We start from the raw sequence: 17,818 nt of genomic DNA on the forward strand, positions 1-17,818 counted from the left end.
CCAATACAGAGATAAAAAAAAGAACCATATGGAAATCATGGAGGTGAAAATGTAATAGCCCAAATGAAAAATTTACTAATGTTTTGACATTAAATTTGAACTAAAGAATCAGAGTTTGAAGACAGATCAATACAGATCATATAATCTGGAAAAAAAAGAATGAATGAAAATAAGCAGAGCCACAGACAAATGCTGGATTCACTAAGTACACCAGCATGTGTAATGGGAGTAGCAGAAGAAGAGAGGAAAAGAAGAAGAAAAAAATATTTGAAGATATAATGGCTGAAAACTTCTCAAATGTGCTGAAAACATGGATCTACACATTCAAGAAATTCAACAAACTCCAAGAAGTATATATGCAAAGAGATCCATAACTAGATGTGTCATGGCAAAAATGCTAAGAGCCAAAAACAAAGAGAAAATATGGAATGCAGCACAAGAAAAATGACTTAGGACTTTTCACAAGCTAGCAACTCTGCCTGGAGCATCCCTCATCCAGTGGACATCCTGGCTTCCTCAGACACTTCCCTGACACCTCCCACCCACCCAAGATTAGATGAACTCCTTTAATGCTATCAAAGCCCCAGTGACTTCACCTTTTTTTAACACTCCCTTCGCTTGTTGTCAGAATTGGCCGCATAGCTTGTGAGGCCCTGTGCAAGATAAAAATGAGGGCTCCCTCTTTAAAAATTATTAAGAATTTCAAGATGATGTTCACAGAGCATGAAAGTCAGGCTCAGGGACCATCTGAGTGTGAGGCTCTGTGTGACTGCACAAGTCACATGATGTCCATGAAGTTGCCCTGAGCACAGTTTCTCATTAAAACCATCCAGGCAGGGGACAAGCCTCATCTTCCTTGCTCTCCGCTACATCTGGTGTCTCTTTCGTGGTGCCTAACACAGTAGCCACTAAACGAGTTTGTCAGTGTGTGGAAGCTCCTCAATCTAAACTACTTACAGGAAGTCCTCACTTAACATTGTCTATAGGTATTTGGAAACTGTGACTTTAAGCAAAACAAGGTAACACAAAACCAATTTCACTACAGGTGAATTAATAAAAACAGCAGTTAAGTTCCTAGGGCATATTTCTGGTCACGAAAACACCACTAAATCGCTAAATAAAGACCCCAAACACTTCTAACACTAAACATTGAAATAAATGTTATCTATACATACATCTAAGATTAATAAAAAACAATTTAAGGTAATTATATACCCAGTGATTCTGGTTCAGGGTCGCAGGTGGCCAGAGCCCATCCCAGCAGCTCAAGGCACAAGGTGGGAATCAACCCCATTCTATGGCAGGGCACACTCACACACCCACACTCTCACACTCAGACAATTGAGACACACCAGTTAACCTGGCATGCATGTCTTTGGGATGTGGGAGGGAACCAGAGTCCCCTGAGAAAACCCACACAGACATGGGCAGAAAGTGCACACCCCACAGACAGCAGCCCTGGCTGGGAATCAATTTTTTTTCCTCGTTAATATTATAACAGAATGACATTGAATGAAAAAATGTTATGTGTGGACCTGCTATATTTTGCTTGGTTGTAAAAACAATAGCTAGTTTTTTTTTGTTGTTTGTTTGTTTGTTTGTTTTTGAGATGGAGTCTCGCTCTGTTGCCCAGGCTGGAGTGCAGTGGCACAATCTCGGCTCACTGCAAGCTCCACCTCCTGGGTTCATGCCATTCTCCTGCCTCAGCCTCCTGAGTAGCTGGGACTACAGGCACCTGCCACCACAAACAATAGCTAGTTTTTGTTCCACTCTCTGGTACCGATTACATTGTTTCATTCACAAATACTTCATCTTTCACTATGTTTCAGCATGTTGATCTTTGCAGAAGTAAAGAATAGAGACAGCTTAAGCCCAATTAAATTATTTTATGTGTATATTGCAGTTCTTACATAATTTCACCATATTTATTGTCTTAGTCCATCTGGGCTGTTATAACAAAATAACATAAAGTAGGTGGCTTCTAAACAACACACATTTATTGCTCACAGTTCTGGAGGCTGGGAAGTCCAAGATGATGGTGCTGGCAGACTCCGTGTCTGCTGTGGGCCTGTTTCCTAGTGTATATATAGCAGCTTCTCACTGTGTCCTCACATGGTGTAAAGGGATAACCGCTTCCTTCAGGCCTCTTTTAAAACGGCATTAACCCCATTCATGAGAATTCATGATCTAATTACCTCCCACCTCTTAATTCCAAAACTTTGATGGTTACAATTTCAACATAGGAATTTTGAGGGACATATTCAGACCATGGCATTTATGAACCTATTGAACAGAATACCTCATTTCTCTGAGTTGATCTATCAGATATGCATATTTTACTCCTTTCTATTGCATTTTCTATTGTATTAAGTGTTATTAGCTAATATAGTGTTTTATTTTTAAATAAGTACTGTGAAAGTTAATAATACAAATTCGGCAATTCTTGTCATACATACTCAGTTAAATCAGAACTGAGGGGCCAGAGAGGAAGACACACGTGGGGGACATAGCACCTACTCCACGAATGTATTTTCTCCAAGCCCAGCTGCTGAAATGGCCTGCTGTCACCCCAGGGCCAGTTTTACCTGGTAGCTGCTGAAGCAACAATCTGTGACTCTAAGACTTGTTTTAATTCCTGCCATGACTCACCAACCAGAGCTTGCCAGAGTCCAAAAGCTTCTCTAGTGCCAATGAGCTTTCTTTCAAAACAATATGTAACAATTCTTTAATAAAACTCCTGTCTCTTTGTTCTTTGGACATACTGAAGATCACCTGGTCTCTGTGTATGTCCTGAATTGCAATTCTTGCTTCCTAAATAAAACGTTTCAAATTTCAATATTTATCTCTATATCTTATTTAACTTCAATGGTACTCATATATTTTTAGACTTTTGAACTTTTTGATGAGAGAGAAACTACCTTAGCTTTAGATAACATTTACAAAGCTCATTTGCAAGATGTCCTCATCTTCTACACCATGCTTACAACTATTAACCACAGGTGTGAACAGGTAGATGGTGATCACTTGACTCAGACTGGGTCTTTGGAAATTTACCAGACCTTTCTGTGTCTGTTTCATATCTAATGCGATAGGAGTAGTATTACTTATCTCACAGTTTTTTTTTTTTTTTTTTTTTTTTTTTTTTGAGATTAAGTCTCACTCTGTCACCAGGCTGGAGTGCAATGGTGCGATCCCGGCTGACTGCAACCTCTGCCTCCCAGGTTCAAGCAATTCTTCTGCCTCAGCCTCCTGAGTAACTTGGATTACAGGCGGGCACCATCATGCCAGACTAATTTTTTGTATTTTTAGTAAAGAAGGGGTTTCACCATGTTGGCCAGGATGGTCTCGATCTCTTGACCTCTTGATCCGCCCACCTCAGGTTCCCAAAGTGCTGGGATTACAGGCGTGAGCCACCATGCCTGGCTTTCTCTCACAATTTTTATTAAAGAGAATTACAGGAGTTGTCTTCTATAGGCACCTAGGAGGGTTCCCCATACTTAACAGATATTCAATGCACATTACGTTTTGCTCCCTCCCATGTGGTGGGGTAATGCTATGATCTCCATGAAGTCCTGCGATCTGCTTTCCTCATTCACTCAAGCTTTTATCACTTAGTAAGAATTTCTACATGTTAAGTGGTGTTTGAAATTCTTCTGATTTAAACATAAACTTAAACAATAAAATCAACATGTCTCCTTAATCACTGAGATTTTTTTCTCATACTCATTTCACTCTGCAAAAGTGTGTCTTCTGAAAAGCTGGACTTGCAAAAGGCTCACCATGAAATATAACTTTTCAATGCATATGTAAACCAAAAAAAATTGAAATAAAACATTTCATTCTACCTTTTTTGATGTATTTAATTGAATGACTCATTTAGTGATTTTCAGTTTAATAAATTTAGCAGGTTAATACCTGGCTTATTAAACAATAATCTTTATTAACATAATTTTTCTTATTGAATACAAAATAAACCATTGCAAACTATAGTCACAAAAATCAGGAGAGGATCAAAGCTACTGAGCAAATAGACCAGCTATAAAAGTTTATTAAAAAAATAGACAACATATGTAAACATATTTTTCAGTCACAAGGCTTCATAATACAGCACATTAGGCCCAGGCCTTAAATCTCTGCAGTGAGAGCACCTTAATTTTTTACTAACAGTAATTGACTTATCTTTCAGTGAACATTAAGCCTACACAAAAATAAATAACCAGATTCTGCTAAGTTTACTAACACAGAAAATTGCAAATGTACAATAGATTGCAGCAAAAGTTAACTATCTGCAGTAACATGTGGGATTGAATTGTTATATTACAATTATTTTAATACAGCTTCATTTTGAAATTCATCATAATGTAGAGTTGACTAAAATAAAGCTAAAGGGGAATAATAACAGAGATAAACAAACACCCAGATCACATACACTCCCCAACACACACATGCAAACACACATTTACTAATATGCATGCACACACACACACACCAACATACATGCACACACATACAGGGATGTTTTGGTAGAAGTAAAACTGAGGACATAGTTTCCATCCTTTTTCTTTCATGTATTGATGATTTTAGGTATATATTTCCTCTACCCTTAAGCTGGAAGCTACGTGTTCCAAAAGGACTGAACACAAAGCAATCATAGTTTCAAATGTGATAACATTTTGGGAAAACCAAATCTGTTACATAATTCAATAACCACCCAAAGTGAAGCCGAATCATAGAACAGATGATAAAACAAGAAAACGTATTAAGTACCTGAGACTTTGCGGCAAGAATCCAGAATGCAAGATCGTTTTCCTTAGGGCAAAACTTACCATGTTAATACAATCCTTTCATACTGTTTCTCATCTGCTGGATATACCTGTTAGGCAACCACAATGCTGCAAAATTGCCAAATAATATGATTTTCCTTTTCTTCTATTATAGGTGAGATATTTTATCACACGATTGAATTTATTTTAAATTGCTGACATTTCAGTTATTCAGTAAACCTTAAGCAAGGTGCAATTTTAAATGAAATATCAAGCAATGTTTTTAATTTAGTTTCTCATTGTTTGGAAAAATTTAAATGTCGATTGTCTGTCTTCTGAAGAGCCACATTCTAGAGACAGAAGGGAAGCACAATACATTTAACATAAGAAACCAAGGCAAATTTACCAAGCTCTCGGGTAGCCATTTCTGCACCAATAACTCTGGATTTGTATCATATATGTATGACCATAAAAGTGATTCATAGATAATTTTATTATTTAAATCCTGATCTGCTATTCAAAGATCCATTTCTGAAAATAATTCATAATATAGTTGTTGTTTCCACCATATGAGCTTATTTCAACAGATGTCTAACATTTATCCACAATTAAATGAAATGTGAAATAACAACAACATACTTAACTTCTAATAGTACTGTACTGCTGTTCCTTGAGTTGTCAGTGTCTTTGGGATTATTAGGATAATTATGCACTCAAATAGAGAAAATAAAATTAAGACACATGACTGTTTACAATACATGATATCTGTGAAGAGCTAGGTATCTGTAACAATTTTTAAAAGTTCTACTGGAGAGTGAAAAAGCTTTCCACTTCTGAATATCAAATAAAGGGCTACTGATGCAGGAAGAACGTTTTCTATAGGAAAAACCTAAAGATTAGCCTTGCTCAAGGGGCACACCATGTGGTCTCAGTCAAATGGCAAGGACTGAACTTTGAACATCTATTTTGGAGTTCTAATGAATAAAATGCTTTTAACTTATATTCAGTAAAGCTTTTATAAGTTACATTCCATACAATTTCCTCAGAGAGAAATATCATTGCATAATTTAAGTGAGAACTGGACATATTTATGCATTATTGGCCCACAGCCAAGGTTAGGTAGTTTAAACAGGACTTTATATCTATTCCAGTCGTCAGACTTTTAAGAACCTTTACTTACTAATATCACATTATTCTTGCCAAGAAACTAAAGCTCTTTCTTGGCTTTTTGTTGCAAAAATGACAATTAAGAAAAGAAACTACAAGAGAAAAAAACAAGAAACAAGACAAGAAAAAGGAAAGAAAGGAAAAAAGAAAAAAAGGAAGGAAAGAAACAAAAATAGTGAAGCTCATTACAATTTCTGTTGTGTGCAAATGGACAAAGGCATAAATGAGAACGAAAACATTAACATTGTGCTGAAGGTAATTCGACCCAGCATAGTTATCATTGGTGCACATCTCTTGTTTTACACTTTTGTGTATTCCAAGTTATAAGAAAAGAATCCAGAGGAAAAACAATAGACATGGCTAACAGCAATCATATACATTTTTTGAGAAGCTGGATATATCTTACTAATTTAGGAACATGGCCACAGCTTTTGAAAACACAGCAGCATGGAACAGTTCAAAGGTAGATACATTGTGTTCATTTGTTCACCTTAAAAAAATGCTTAAACAACAGTAAGGCACTTAGTTTAAGACAGGAATTCTTTCTCCAGTTCATATATAGATGGCCGGCTGGTTTTGCTCCTCATTCTGCACAGTGGCACAGTGTAGTCCCTGCTCTGACCTTCCACGTCAGCATCCAGTAATGAAGGCACATAGGATTTAGTTCTCTCCTTGGCAGCGAGGAATTGGGTGGGATGTGGTCCTGGGCGACCCACTACACAGGCAGTCTGTGCCAGCTGAGACACTGCTATCTGTGGGTAAGCCTGAGGCAGATCTGAGCGGCTTCTCAGGGAGGCAGGGCGACACTGAGGCACGATGCGGACAGTGCTGTGCTTCTTGGGTGAGCCCTCCCTTGGCAGATGACTGTGAGGAGCAGGTGAGGGGCAGAGTGGCAGTGCAGAGGCTCCAGTGGCTGAGATAATAGTTGCACCAGCTGGTTGAGAAAGCCAAGACAGTATGCAGTTAGAAAGAAAATGAGTTCTAAAACAATGAATATCAAGAAAAATAATTATGATGGCAATTCAACAAAGTGATAGCTTTAAAATGAGCTTTAACAAAAAACATGCATTCACAGGCATGACCATAGCACACTGCAGCCTCGAACTCTTGGCCTTAAGGACCAAGGAACTCTGCCTTAGCCTCTAGAGTAGCTGGGACCACAGGCATGTGCCACCACACCTGGCTGAAGTCCTGCAAGTTTGCAAAGAGTACTTCAACCTATGGAAATTATATTTGTAAACAGAGCTAAATAATCTTCACAGTGCTTAGGCCAATAAAAATTATGAGTCATTATAATGATATTATAACGGTAGCTTTCAAAATGGACTAGACTGGAATAAATTTAAGAGGTTTAAAAATGATGGTCAACATGATTAAACTTCACTGTAGATTATGATTTGACAAAACTGATGAAAATGGAAAAGCAGTTAGACTTTTACACGTCACCTCTTTTCTTGTTTGTACTGAAGAACTGAATGTTATTACCACTTTAGCAAATAATTATTGGCTTATAACTTAGAGAAAAATATGCTTTCATATGGGATTACTGTGCTAGAATTTCTCCTTGTGCAATTATAAATTACCAATACTTATTGACCTACAGAAAGATAATAAACCAATTTATCTAAAGGCAATGAACAATAATACAGAAAATATCATATCCAGATATAATATTTAAAAAGAAGTAAAGGAAAAGATAAAAAGGATGAAAGCAGTTTGTCTTAATATAGCTTTATAACCAATGCTAGCATAGCATTTTACAATTTAGAAAGCACTTTTTGTATATATTACCTCACTTAATATTCATGACAGGTATATAAGGTTATTGCAATTATGTTCACATACAAAATAAATAATACTCAAGCTCTACAGAGCACTTAGTGTGCCATCTGACTTTTACCACGATCTCAATTGTACAGATTAGGTAAGTATAGTATTAGGTATGTATATTGTTACTGTCCCCATTTTATAGATGAAGAAACTGAGGCACAAAATGTTTAAGTGATTCGCCCAAATTCACTCAGCATATAAGCAGAGATATGAGCCCAGCTAGCTTCCATACTATTAACCATGACACTACAATGCTTTTTAAGACATTCATACAAGAAGCAGTCTACGTAATTTTCCCAGCATCACAAACTTACCAAATAGTACAACTAGAACTTGAACTTTTGTCCTATGACTCAAAATCCCCCATTCTTCCAAAGTACCCATATTATCTCCTCAAATGTCAGTATTTCAGTGCCACTTAACCCCAGAAATCTCAAAGCTGAGTACATTCTAGCACATGATAGCATGATCCAGTCACATCAATACTCACTGAATTTTAGGAATGGAAAAAATACCGCAGTGAGGAGGAGTGAGACACTGTGATACAGCAGAAGGATCCCGGGTTTAAATTCTGACACCACTACTTCCTAATTGTGTGATCTTGAATAACATTAATTTTCCGTAAGTTTGAATTCTCTTGCATATAATAGAGTTGCCATAAAAACTAAGAGACAATTTATGTCCAAGTGCTTTAACATCTATAAAGTGCTGTGGAAATACCACTGGTTGCCTTCTGCCCAAGCCCTTCTTGTTGAATAGACTAAAAAACTATTTAAAAATTTGATTTTCTTTTCTTTCAGAGATTCCACATCTGGACATAAACCTCATGGAACTGTCTGGTATAACATACATCAACAGGGTAATACTTGCTGTCATGGGGTGAACTGTGTCCCCACAAAATTCCTAAGCAGAAGCCCTAACCCTCAGTCCCTCAGATGTGACTGTATGTGGAATAGGGTCTGTACAGAGGTGATTAAGGTAAAATGAGGTCATTAGGGTGGGCCCTAATCCAATGTGACTGATGTCCTAAAAAGAGATTAGGACACAGATGATTAGGACACAGATGCACTCAGAGTGAAGACTGTGTGAGAACACAGGGAGAAAACGGCCATCTAGAAGTCAAGGAGCCAGGCTGAGCTCAGAAGGAACCAATCCTGCAGACACCTTGATCTGACTTCCAGCCTCCGGAACTGCTGGACAATGAGTTTGTGCTGAACATCTCTCCATGCTGTGGCACTCTGTTATGGCAGCCCTAGCAGGCTGATCACCTGCTACACACAGTCCCAACAGAAACAGAGCAATGACATGCACAGCAGTGGAGGAGACAAGGCCCGCAGGGAGGCGAGAGGCCAGTTTCAGTTCCAGCCTTCCCACTCATCCGTGGTTCTAACTGGGGCAGCTGGCTTGTCTTTCCCGTAATGTGAGGGGGCTGGGTGGTTATTCTCCATGCGTTCTTTCTGCTTTGATATGCTATTATAGGTTTCAGTTACTGAAATTCAATTACACTTTTCCCAGAATCCAAATCATAGTTAAAATCAAATAAGAGAAGGGTAAGGTTCAAAGATCTACATGAACAGTAAAAACAAATTATTAAATGTCATCACCAGGAAAAGATAAAATCATAAATCCATACTGTTTCACATACTAATCTCTACAGCAGTGTTTTATGCTTTTACCTAATTAATGCAACCTACTTGGGGTCGGATTTCCATCAGACATGGTCCGTCTGTGATGTGACGGTCTATGTTTTGAAGAAGCACAGTAAGGTACATTCCCACATGTCTGCTGTAGGAAGGAAGACGGCAAGTTTCTTGATACACTACAATCAGTGTCAAGTCTTGGCATGAGGGCTGGCTCACGACCACTTCCTGGGGCAGTGGGACAAAAATCCGGAGTGAGCATCTCAGAGTCACAAGTGACAGGTGCACTGTCCACCAGTGGATCTTCACTGTCCATCTGCAGCAGGCACTTTGTGGAGAGAGAAGGCGTGGAGAGGATGCCCAGGGCACTTGACAGTGGCAGGGAGGGTGGGCTGCTGGCCTCCCCACCGGTGGATGGCAGCCTTGTGGGAGGACTGGCGCTTCTGCGGGACTTGGAAGCCCGCTGGAAGATTCCCTCTCGTTTCTTCTTCTCTTCCTTGGGCAACGGTTCTTCAGCAGCCTGTGCTTTATGAAGCTCTCTGAGGTCCAGTCCCAGAGCCACCGATGCCAGAAGGACGGTGCACCCATACAGAGCTGACTCCGTTTTCTTTCTCTGGGGGGATCTACTCAGACTATTTGTAGGAGTCATCTCAATGGAGACTGTGGCAGCATTCGCAGAGGCTGCCTCCTCCCAGCTTTCAGCTTCTGCAGGATTCTCTCTCTGAGCATCTTTCCCAAGAGGTAGATCAATGTAGGCCTGACTAGGCAATTTTATTTGTTTTGGTTTTCTGTGTTCTAATCCATCAGGGGAAAGTTTTGGCTCTTCACAGGACCCTAAATAAAGGTATAAGTACATACACTGTAGTATCATTTTACAGCAAGAGTCATTTAAACAAGATTGTAAAATAAAGCTAAAATATAATAAATACATATTTTAAATCAAAACACATGCAGCCCTTTTCATTTCTGCAAATGATTCATCCAGGAGGGCTCCATGCAGCAAGAGTCTAGGGCCCTACAACTTCAGGTTCCCTGCAGATGAACCAGCAAGCTAGCCATCTGCTGTTTCCTATGCTTCGGGAAGCTGTTCTTCATCAGCTTCAATAATAGACACTATTGTAGAAACAGTCATCAAAACACAAAAACGCACAACCATAGGCACAAAATCACTAAATATGTCACCAAATGTGCTCTTTTCCTCACTTCACCTAAATACATGCATCAGGCTCCATTATCTACAGCTTTCCTGTGTATAAACTAACTGTTCTGTAGCAGATCAGCAGTTCTCAAAGTGTGTGGCCTGGACTGGCAGCATCTGCATCCCCTGGGAATTTGTAGAAATGTAAATTATTGGCCCACCCCAGACTATGGAATCAGAAATTCTGAAGAGTGGAGTCCAGCAGTCTGTGTTTCAGCTAGCCTTTACTGAAGTTTGGGGACCATTAAAATAGAAGATTCTCCCAAGAGGTTACAGAATCCCAAAGGTTACAAGTTATACCCGCTTAAGAGGAAGCTAACATTCTTATCACAAAAGTGACAGCGCATAATTAAACAACAAACTCATTAATCTGATTTCCAAATAACATCTCTAATTTTTTCCAACACTACATCCTAGTATACCTAAACATGCTTGATGATCTAGACCAGGGTCCCTGAACCCCAGGCCATGGACTGATACCGTGGCCTGTTAGGAACCAGGCTGCACAGCAGGAAGTGAGCAGCAGGTGGGCGAGTGAAGCTTCTTTTGCATTTACAGCCAGTGCCCATTGCTCACATTACCACCTGAGCTCCGCCCTGTGTCAGTTCAGCAGCAGCATTAGATTCTCATAGGAGCATGAACCCCATTGTGAACTGCACATACAAGGGATCTAGGTTGCTCCTTATGAGAATCTAGGATCTGATGATCTGTTGCTGTCTCCCATCACTCCCAGATGGGACCATCTAGTTGTAGGAAAACAAGCTCAGGGCTCCCACTGATTCTACATTATGGTGAGTTGTAGAATTATTTCATTATGAATTACAATGTAATAATAATAAAGTGCACAATAAATGTAATGGGCTTGGATCATCCTGAAACCATCCCTACCCCACTGGTCCATGGAAAAACTGTCTTCCATGAAACTGGTCTCTGGTGCCATAAAGGTTGGGGACTGCTGATGTAGACAATTTGGGGTGCCAGCTTTCTTTCTCCAAAGAACCCTGTGCTCTTCCCTGTGGTGCCTTTTGTTTGGGGTACCCTCTTTTTCCTTCCACTCCCTGATGTTGCTGACCCAAGCTCCCTTTTCCTTCATAAAGGAGAACCTTCAGAAGGAGAAGCTGAACCCAGGTAGTGAGTGCAAAGGTGCTTGTGAAATTGAGCACAGTACCAATAACCAATTCAATACATTTACATTATGTCTTGCTAAGGCATCTTTAATTTGATCAAAGTACCAAAGAGTCTGCCTAAATGGTCAAGTATAAAGACCAATTTTATTTTCTGTGTTAGTAACCATGCTTGAAGTTTTTCAATGATTTCCATCTCTTCAATCTTTTAATACTGAATACTGAATACAAATATTGAATATTGAAAGTAAATCATTATGATTCATTTAAATTAAATAGAAATTCCAGTGTAAAACTCTCCAAGGAGTCATTTTTCTTATTTATTTATTTATTTATCTAGAGATGGAGTCTCATTCACTCTATCGTCCAGGCTGGCATGCAGTGGCGCAATCTTGGCTCACTGCCACCTCTGGCTCCCAGGTGCAAGTGATTCTCTTGCCTCAGCCTCCTGAGTAGCTGGGATTACAAGCAAGCACCACCACGCTGGCTAGTTTTTGTGTTTTTCATAGTTAACCTGTTTCATTGGATTTCATCATGTCAACAGGTGGCACTATAGCAAGAAGCCATACCCCTTAATCTCAGCAGAACTTTCAGGGGGGTCTATATTTTTACATCTAATATTTCCTATACTAAATTGATTTGGTTTTACATAATTAATTATGATAATAATGTTTCTGGTAAGGAAGAAGAGTTACAAATTCCCAAAACCACGCGAAGCCTAATTACTTCCTGCCATAAATACTTGACGGAAAATAACTTCTGAATTTAAGTAAAGCTATAAGAAATGCCATTACTTGCTAATCTCCCCTCTGCTACTTTAATGACCACGTAAGACTGTAAAAGCAAAGCTTCAGCGCAATCAGATGCCAAGGACTGCTCAAGCAAATCCTACCTCCTGAAACACATTTACCTGGCTGGTCCACAAACAATGAAGCCAAGGGCATGGTTTTCTGATTTTTTATTAAGATAGTTGACCAAGGACTGTTGCCATCGGAGAGAGGTCTTATCCTACAAGAGAAAAATGTTTCTTTTCATAAGATAGAAGCACACAACACACCAATTAGGTTTTGGTGGATACAGACCAACAATATTTTTAAGGTAGTAAAGAGAACACATTTGTACTCAGTTTTGAAGGGCTGACAAAGTACAAATAATACCTGAAAGTGAGACAGGAAAAATCTCAGAAATATTCTAACTGCTTAACTAAATAATAGTTAATTTAGCATGATAAATTCATCCTAGAAAATTGTTGATATTTATAAATCTCTCTATTAATTTACTTGCTTTTTGAAAGTCTGGCTGATGTGATATTAACACAGGGATGGATTTGTCATATTACACAATGAATACCACCAGATACCACACACGCACCTTTCTTTGCAATCTGTTCTATCTTTCATTTGAATGGAATTTGGTCCCCAGGTACAACCTTTTTTCTTAAAATTCCTTTTTACATCCTCAAATTCTTCTTGTCGAAAGACTGTGTTCCTTCCCCAAGTTTTATTGCTTTCATCTGAAGTCACTAAAGAGAACATTATTAACCATATTAACCACAACAATCATATTAACCAATATTGGCTTTGTTAAAAAAGCTAAATGAATCATATCAGTTGTGAAACTACCTTACTCAAAACATGAAAACAATGAGAAAATTATTTATTTCACCCAATCTCTGGTAAGTTTCTTTCTCTGATCATAAAAACATCAAGAAAAATGGAGTAAGTTAACAGAAAAGATACAAATTCGAGGTAAATTAGCAGCAAAGATTTGATTACTTTTTAATCTATTTATTTAGCATTTTGCAACAATTAGGATTTCATCGTAATTGGGGGGGAAAGCACCAAACTAAACATGTAACTTAAAATGAACTTAGTACTCTAATTTTTTAACCAAATCAGTTAAAGTTTTGACCTAGAGGCACAAACATCATATATTTTTAAATTGTAATGTCAACTAATTTTTCATAAGTCCTCACAATTTATTTCTTTATTTTTTGGTCATCACAATTTTGCTCAGTTATGACAACACTTTTTACGGTTGCCTTTTAAAACTTGAAAATATTTAAGTTTTCCATGTCTTGCTTTTTTCACTACCTCACAGGACGATGTATATTCCTCTTTAATATCCACATTTTGCTAAACACTAAGATGCTGTCCCTCTAATTTAAGTGCACTTGAAAGTGATTTGGGGCCAGGCGCCATGGCTCACGCCTGTAATCCCAGCAGTTTGGGAGGCCGAGGCGGGCAAAACACAAGGTCAGGACTTCGAGACCAGCCTGGCCAACATGGTGAAACCCGGTCTCCACTAAAAATACAAAAAAATTAACTGGGCATGGTGGCGGGCGCCTGTAATCCCAGCTACTCAGGAGGCTGAGGCAGGAGAATTGCTTGAACCCAGGCGGCAGAAGTTGCAGTGATCTGAGATCGCGCCACTACACTCCAGCCCAGGTGACAGTGCAAGACTCCGTTTCAACAAAAAAAAGGGATTTGGAAATCACTGGGGAAAATTGCTATTATTACTACACACTTAGGGGAAAAATATCTGAAACATACTAGATGTTCTAAAAACAGTTTGAAATATTATGATATACAATGGAATACTCTGTGACCATAATAAAAATGAGGTACAGATGATACATAATGTTTATATTATATTTAATATTACATATAATAAATACATTTTCATTAAAAATTATGTGTTTATAGATGCCTGTATATACACACATACATACACAGAGGAGAAGTTACTAAACACAGATACCAAACTTACTAAAGTGTTTAAATTTAATAGAGAGGATTGCTATGTAGAGGGAAATTTAACTCCTTTATATCACTTTGTAAAACTGGACACATTGTGGATGATGTTTGGTTACTTACATGTGTTTCAATATTTTCCAAATTTTAGAATACACATATATGTGTGTATATACACGTGTCTGTGCATATGAATGTGCTTAGGCCGGGTGCGATGGCTCACGCCTGTAATCCCAGCACTTCAGGAGGCCAAGGCGGGTGGATCATGAGGTCAGGAGATCGAGACCAGCCTGGCCAAAGTGGTGAAACCCCGTCTCTACTAAAAATACAAAAATTAGCCGGGTGTGGTGGCGGGCACCTGTAATCCCAGCTACTCGGGAGGCTGAGGCAGGAGAATCACTTGAACTCAGGAGGCGGAGGTTGCAGTGAGCCGAGATGGCACCACTCCGGCCTAGGCAACAGAGTGAGACTCCATTTCAAAAAAAAAAAACGTAGATGCACGCCTAAATGTACGTGTGCATGTGTAACAATCTTGAATCAGCTGTTCATTCTTTTTATTAGAAGAGTTTTACAGTAGAATGACAGATAAACGGATCAGCAGTTTTCATTTAAGTGAGGGCAGCAGAACCGGAAAAGCTTTCAGCTGGGGGTTATTACACCCAAGTTCATCTCGGCTATATGACTGACTGACTGATCTACACTCCCAGAGCTATCTACACTCTCGGCTTTAGTCTCCTCACCTTCGTCCCTTCCTACTTTCCTTCCCCTCTTGATTTGCTCCTCTGGTTTCTCTTTTGTTTCCACATTGATTGAACTTTTCCTGTACTAAGAGGCCGGAAACGGACGGTGAAATCTACACTCAGATGTGTCTGAATCCAGCTTCACCAGTTAGTAGCTACCAACTTGGGTCAGGTTAATGGTAACTTCTTGTCCCGCACTTGGGGATCATAAAAGGGTCCACTCAATGAGGCTGTCAGAATTGAATGGGGGTGTGCACACACATGAAGACAAGAGGCATCCTTGGAGCACCCAGGGTCACAATGAAGATGAGCAACATCCAGGCTGGAGAACTTGAGCCAACAGCTGCCACACACAAAGCTGGCCCTGTGTGGACTGTCTCGATTAGAACCTTTCCACCATGTTACTTCTGAGAAGGAGCGCCAAGGATGCGCCTCCCTAAGCTGGCTGCATTTCAACTTTGGAGGGTTGGAATTCATTTGAAGTCCCAAATTATTTACTTTAACTGGTACACATCTTGGGCCCAGCCAGGCCTTCCCAGTACCACTTCCTGGCTTCTGTGAGGTGGTTTTCCCCAGAGCAGAAGGTGAAGACACAGGAAAGAGGGCAGAGGAGTGGCCAGGCAAAAGCAGGGGTGGCACGGTGTCCCATCTGCTCATCCCTTCGTGGAGCTGGGAGACCAGCCTGGGAGCCTTTCTCTCTCTGTTAATTAGGCCTTTGCCTAGGCAAAGGCAAGGTTTGAGGTACGGTTTTATGCAAAATGCATTCTCAGAAAACCAAATCAGTTATAATAAATGACAGCCCTTTAAGCTCTAAAGCTACAGCCTCATTTAGATCCAGTTTCTCTGTGGGGATCCTGGTGTCCGAGAACTTGCAAAAGAAATCTCTGCTGGTGCCAAGGTTTTCATTATCAAAAGAGGAAAAAAAAAAATGAGATTCCATGCAAGCCTCATTAGACAAAATTTTCTTTTGGATTTTTTTTTTCTCCAAATAAGGATGAGTAAACAGCAGGGAATTAAGTTTGGTGGAGGAAGGAGAGGATCCAAATGAATGGTTTAACACAGACTTAGGCTAATTACCACATTACTTACAGACATACGCATTAATCACATTCTTCTTTTGCTTAGCCTACTTTTAGGGGTTTATTTGGACTCACCTTTGAAAAAAATTAGTAATTTTATTTCATCCGCTACATTCTGATTCATAGCCTAACTGAAACTCTCACAATGCAAAGGTGCCAGGCGAATCAGCTGTCTGTACTGTCTCCTTCAGGATGAATGCTTGTTCTAAAACCAAAACACTACAAGGAATTTTTAAGTATTAGGTTGGTCAAACCTAAAGTGAATTAAAGTTAAATCCTGAAAAGCAAAACTTTTTTCCCCTCACGAAACAAAGAAAGAAACAGAAGTAATCCTGAATTCCTGATTTCATTTTTCAAAGTACCCTGACACAAATGGCTGATGATAGAATTAGGTTATGCTAACGTTGCGTGCAAGTGTTTAACAGAATGTCTCGAGATGTGGTGTTTCACTTTCTACTCCGGGGCCAGGTCGCATCACCAACTGCATAGCATCTAAAACTCATTTTTTGTGAGTAGAAGAAAATTAGACTAAGGAACCTATGCTCAAGTTTTGTTTCTCAAATAGTTGTGGCACCTATGAAATGTCCTACACTCATCTACAACCTGCTATGAAAACACATCTGCTCAATTTGAATCCAAGTCAAGTGAAAGGAGAGAGGTCAACACAGGAGCCCCCGTGGCAGTGCAGAAAGCTCACACTGTATGGCTCGGAGTCGGGGCATCATTGTGGGGCTGCTCGGGGGACTGGAACTGCTGCTGTTCAGGCTCCGCCGTTTGTCCAAGTTGGGAGAGGCCTGCACGGTTATCTTGTGCTGGAAATCTGTTGGAGGCAAAAAGGGAGAACTGATATTTCATGGTTTTCCGTTATCTTCATAGCCATGTATTTAGCACACAGCAATAAAAACAAAAATGGTCAGACCCTAACTGCAAAGTATATTGCAGGATCGATTTCTTATATTGGTTTCTTACTTCTCGGGGTTCAAGTCAATAAATAATGATTCTGAGCTTATATGTTGGATATAGTCACACAAATAATGAATCAGAGCTTATATGTTGGATATAGTCACACACACACACACACACACACACACACACACACACACACGAAAATATGAAAGCCACAGATCATTGAAGAATTTATAACCTGGGAAAAAAGAGTTATCTGCATTCAGTCTGAGATAGTTAAAATTAAGTCTGAGCACGGTGGCTCATGCCTGAAATCCCAATACTTTGGGAGGCTGAGGTGGGCAGATCACTTGAGGCTAGACGTTCGAGACCAGCCTGGCCAACATGGCAAAACCCCATCTCTACTAAAAACACAAAAATTAGCCGGCATGGTGGCACACATCTGTAATCCCAGCTACTCAGAAGGCTGAGACAGGAGAATCACTTGAACCTGGGAGGTGGAGGGTACAGTGAGCTGAGATTGTGCCACTGCACTCCAGCCTGGGCAACAGAGTGAGACTCTGTCTCAAATAAATACACAAATAAATAAATAAAATTAAATTGAAATGGCCCTGGATT

General features: G+C 39.5%; 1 protein-coding gene across 1 annotated transcript in view; it reads right to left on the bottom strand.

Moving 5' to 3' along the window:
- Positions 1-4,017: 4,017 nt before the first annotated feature.
- Positions 4,018-17,818, bottom strand: part of MAP3K21 (mitogen-activated protein kinase kinase kinase 21) — a 58,523-nt gene continuing 44,722 nt past the window's right edge. Inside the window, exons 6-10 of the mRNA XM_003308821.6 lie at positions 16,992-17,114; positions 13,094-13,244; positions 12,633-12,730; positions 9,455-10,234; positions 4,018-6,864 (exon numbers count right to left, since the gene is read on the bottom strand). Coding sequence (XP_003308869.3) covers positions 6,458-6,864; positions 9,455-10,234; positions 12,633-12,730; positions 13,094-13,244; positions 16,992-17,114 — 1,559 coding nt within the window. The 3' untranslated portion in view covers positions 4,018-6,457. The remainder of the gene's footprint in view (positions 6,865-9,454; positions 10,235-12,632; positions 12,731-13,093; positions 13,245-16,991; positions 17,115-17,818) is intronic.

This window comes from Pan troglodytes, chromosome 1, assembly GCF_028858775.2.
Source record: "Pan troglodytes isolate AG18354 chromosome 1, NHGRI_mPanTro3-v2.0_pri, whole genome shotgun sequence".
Lineage (NCBI taxonomy): Eukaryota > Metazoa > Chordata > Mammalia > Primates > Hominidae > Pan > Pan troglodytes.